The sequence below is a fragment of the Ahaetulla prasina genome, chromosome 1, assembly GCF_028640845.1.
Source record: "Ahaetulla prasina isolate Xishuangbanna chromosome 1, ASM2864084v1, whole genome shotgun sequence".
In the NCBI taxonomy this organism is placed as follows: Eukaryota; Metazoa; Chordata; class Lepidosauria; order Squamata; family Colubridae; genus Ahaetulla; species Ahaetulla prasina.
The window spans coordinates 102,532,128-102,536,709 of NC_080539.1; the positions used below are offsets into that span (position 1 = coordinate 102,532,128).

The 4,582-nt window shown below is 47.9% G+C and overlaps 1 protein-coding gene across 2 annotated transcripts; it reads left to right on the top strand.

The window, feature by feature from the left end:
- Positions 1–325: 325 nt before the first annotated feature.
- On the top strand, positions 326–3,909 carry CITED2 (Cbp/p300 interacting transactivator with Glu/Asp rich carboxy-terminal domain 2). Of its 2 annotated transcripts, none has more exons than XM_058170671.1 (2): positions 326–1,321; positions 1,924–3,909. In XM_058170671.1, the coding sequence occupies exon 2, from the start codon at positions 1,931–1,933 to the stop codon at positions 2,645–2,647; it is 717 nt and encodes a 238-aa protein (XP_058026654.1). In that variant the 5' UTR covers positions 326–1,321; positions 1,924–1,930; the 3' UTR covers positions 2,648–3,909. The 2 variants fall into 2 exon arrangements, with proteins under 2 accessions (XP_058026654.1, XP_058026645.1); XM_058170662.1 differs by lacking the exon at positions 326–1,321 and adding an exon at positions 1,350–1,541.
- Positions 3,910–4,582: the final 673 nt, after the last annotated feature.

Sequence of the window (4,582 nt, forward strand, 5' to 3'; positions counted from 1 at the left end):
CCTTACACCACCCTGCCTTCCCTTCCCCGCATTTGCGAGGCTACACCAGGGACAGGCAGTTGTTATTCCGGTGCTACCGGCTATTTATAGACTCCTTTAGCAAGCTTCCAAGAGGGCGCGCAAATGAAGGAAACCCGTAGGAGGGGACGCACTTTATTTACAGAGCGATCATTGCCTTCCCTGCTTTCCCAGCAATATCAACTTGCTCGCTGACTGTAGTAGCAAGAAGCTGGTTTAAACACGAGGCCAGACCCGCCTTTCCTACCCCACTCTGTATCCCCACCTACACCCCCACCCCAAGCCGACGTAAACGGCTCGTGCAGACGGTTTATGAAAAGGAATGGCAGGGAATGGCGGGGGAGCGGCAGGCAGGCAGGGCAGCAAGGACCCCAGTTCGTGTGAACGCCAAAGCCGCCAGGAGAAGGTAAACTGCAAAACGTCCACGGCAAAGCCCCGTGTCACTTCGAAAGCGCGGATCGGATCCTGCGTGTCCCGCCGGGACACGCGCCTGCTCCACCAAGTGGAAGTGGCGGGGTGCGCTCCCGCGCCTTGCCGAAAAGTCTGGAGCGAAGTTGGGGGTCTTCGCGCAGGGGGACCGGGGAGCCGCCCACTGGACTCCTCTCATGGCAACCTGGAACTTCCAAAGAGCCTCGCCAAGTCTGGAGAAGGAAGGGGGCGCGGCAAGAGGGGAAAAGGAATAAACGCCCGTGTTGAGTATCCCGGGGAGGGCGGGGCAGGGAAGCAGCAAGATTGCCTAATGGTGAGAGAAAAACAAGTGATCGGGACTGATGGCTCAATTAGAGGCAAAAGGGCCGCTTGCCGGGTGACGGCCCCTGCATTTCTCGCTCGGCGCCCGATCCAGTCCCGGTCCCCCGTCTAAGCGCTCGAAATCCCTTCGCGTCCGTGCTGATCTGAGGGCCTCGCCGCTGGCACACGTGGCCCGGAGCCCGCGAGAACAACGGGGTGCTTTGGATTCCTTCCAGTTCCGCCTGGCTTGTTTTCTTTGCTTTGCTCCAGGTTTTACTTCTGGTTGCCTGCGAAGGCTTTTCGCTCCTCCCTTTTGAAATCCTATATTAGCTGTGGCCAAAGCAGGGTAAGGAACACAGCTCATTGTTGGCAAGGGCTGATGAGAGACTTGCCGAGCGAGGGAAGCCGCGGCTTCGAGTCTGTATGCCCAGCAGCCAGAAGAATTGAATTAATCGCCACCCGGTCAAGCACAGAGGAGGAACCGGACCGTCGCCTGCTCTATGCTGGCCGATTTCTGCTGACTGGGTCCAGCAGCGCGTTGGGAGCGAAGGAAGAAAGCGAGGGATAGCTTGAGGTGAGCGAAGGGCTTTTCTCGCGCTCCCTGCACGAAGCTCCGGACTGAAGACTGGAGGCGCGGGAAGGCATGCCCGAGGCGGGGGAGGGAAGAGGCTTCCGCGGTAATCCACTTGTTCTTATATCACAAGCGCTCCTGGCGGACTTTAATTCCCAAAGTTGCTGACAAGGAGAGCGGGAAGGTCGGACAGCGCTCGCTCTCTCCCCTCTGTGGTTCTTATGTAAGGCTTTTCCGCACGACACGCGTGGATTTGTTTGCGTTAGCGTTACGACCAGGGACCGGCGTTTGCCGATTAAAAGGGGACGAATGATAAACGGAGCCGGGGAGCGCCTAGGTGTGCGCGAGTTGTGGCGGAGAGGAGGGCGGCTGCCAGCCGGCGATGGTGCCCAAAGCGCTTTCCACCGCTTGCCGGTTGCCGGCGAAATTGGCAAGATTCTCTCTGGAAGGAGAAAAGGACCGAGGGGGGCGGGAAGGGTGGAGATCCGGAGGGGCGACTTCCTAGGCAGAGAGATTGTGGGGGAGAGAGCTTCAGGGGCGGGAGGGCGCGCAGGCAAGCAGTATAAATGTTGATCCCTTTCTCTGTAAATATTAACTTTCTGAAGGCTGGAAATGGCAGAGCACATGATGGCCATGAACCACGGGCGCTTCCCGGATGGAACCACTGGGCTTCACCACCACCCGGCGCATCGCATGGGAATGGGGCCCTTTCCAACCCATCACCACCAGCAGCAGCAGCCTCACGCCTTCAGTGCCTTGATGAGCGACCATCTCCATTACGGAGGAGGAAATATGAACACAAACAGTGGGATCAGGCATGCCATGGGGCCAGGGAATGTGAACGGGGGACACCCTGCTGGCAGCATGCCGCCGACAGCGAGGTTTAATAATTCCCAGTTCATGGCACCGACGGTGGCCCCTCAAGGCGGGCCCTTAACAGCCAGCATGCAGTTGCAGAAGCTGAACAACCAGTACTTCAGTCACCATCCTTACCCTCACAACCACTACATGCCGGATTTACTTCCTGCCAACCATCAGCTCAACGGAGCAACCCAGCATTTTCGGGACTGCAACCCCAAGCACAGCAGCAGTGGGGCTGGCGGGGGAAACGGCAGTGTGCCTGCTTCCGTGCCCCACGTCCCCGCAGCCATGTTGCCTCCCAATGTCATTGACACGGACTTCATCGATGAGGAGGTCCTGATGTCCTTAGTCGTAGAAATGGGCTTGGATCGCATCAAGGAGCTTCCCGAGCTTTGGCTGGGACAGAATGAGTTTGATTTCATGACAGACTTCGTTTGCAAACAGCAGTCTAGCAGAGTGAGCTGCTGACTTTCGTGCAAAACAAAGGACCTTTTTTTTCCATATGTATGAATGAAAACATTCCCTCTAGAGACATTATTTCAAAGGCTTGTAGGAACCTGGGAAGCAGAGTAAAATATAAGCTTGTATAATTTTTCTTATTTTCTGTTTGCTACCACCACTTCTTTATTTTTAAGCTTGGCCGCCCATTTTTGTTTCCCTTAACCTATAATAATTTTTAACTGTACACATCTTTCATATCCCTCAGTGTCTGTCTCTCTATTCTCTCTGCTTAATTTCTTCCCTGGCAGTTCTTTCAGTGACTACATGCAAACATTGGCAAAATAATCTTGTGGATATTCTGCAAGTTACGGTTTCAAATGACTAGAACTGCATTCAGATTCTGAGTTAAAAAAAAAGATTTTAAAAAATGTGTTAGTTGATTGCACGAACTTCAGGATAGATTCCTGCGCAAATACTGCCCTCTTCCTTTGTTTTGAACTATGCATTGGAGTGATGCTAATTTTTAGTCTGCTAAACTGGAAGCTTAGCAAATGTGGGCCAAACCTTCCCCCTTCAGGAAAAATAATACTGTTACTTAAACTCTGCTGACTGTTCTTCTCCCCCATTTGTACAGACAAAAAGATAGTGTGAATGGAATGGCAGTGGGAGGGGATTTTGCTGGCTTTTATTTTCAACTTTTTATTTTAGTAATGTGCTTACATGGTTTATTCAATAGTAGGGGGAAAGAACTACTATGTTGAAAGCTTTTGGGGAAATTTGACAGTATTTTTGTACATTTTTTTTCTGAGAACAGACTTGTTAATTTATTTTAAGTTGCCAGTGTCCATAAAAAAGTTAAAGGCTTTAACTTTTTCCTAGGTATAGTTCCCACTTCTTTTTCCTAAACTTATTTTTCTTGCCTTCCCCTTCAATTGCCCCCTCCAAATATTTAGTACATATGACCCTTTTTAACTTGTTGAGCTGTTGGGTTGTGTGAACATTCTGAATGTGTGAACATTCTGAAAGAGTATTTACTTGACACCATTGTGTGCTATATGTCATGATCAGTGCAGAAGGTAAAAGGATTTAAATCTAATTATGACATCACAATCTCATAAGTAACATTGTAACATGCCTGTGTGATTTTATCAAAAGTGGAATTTGCCAAGAGGCAACAACTTGTGATTTTGCCAACTTACTTGCTATAAATGTAGTTGTCCAGAATTATGATGCATAAAGTATTTATTCTATTTATCTATTAAACTTTAATTTTATAAATACTCTCACAAGTACTCTCAATAAGACTTTGTTCTTCATGCACATGTATTTCTTACTTTGTGAAAGGGCTTCATACAATAAGCATGTTGTAGCTTTTGTTCCATCTTTCTTGCATCAAGATAAAAGTGCTCTTAGCCATTTTTTGTTTGAAAAACCTACATTGCACTAAAATCATTAAGTTTTCATTACAGAGGGATGAAAAGCAGAACACATATTGGTGGAAAATGTTTTGTTAGACGAAAATGAACTAATTGTATTACATGTCTATAGACGCAGATACTAAAAGAATAATTTATGTATTTTCTCATGGAGATCCGTAAAATATTTAAATCAATAATATATTTTATTTCACTTTCTCTGGGTGGGAAAAGAAAGGTGTTCCCTGCTTTCTGTGATCAGTACAAGATCAGGTATTTAACATTATGTTTAACGAGGCTGCAGCAGTTAAACACTGACCTGATATCTCACTTTCAAAATTATTTTTTAGGTGTTGGGCAGGCATTTACAGATCTCCCTCTTACACTGAAACAACTTCAAAGAGCAAGTGTCAGTTATCATTCTCTAATATTCCTAACTAGAATATAAGGCACAGCCTGGCAGTATATCAATTGCTATATTATTTCACTGAATTATGTGTGCACTAGGATTTGTATCAAGCTGGGGTATATTATCTGGTGAAACATT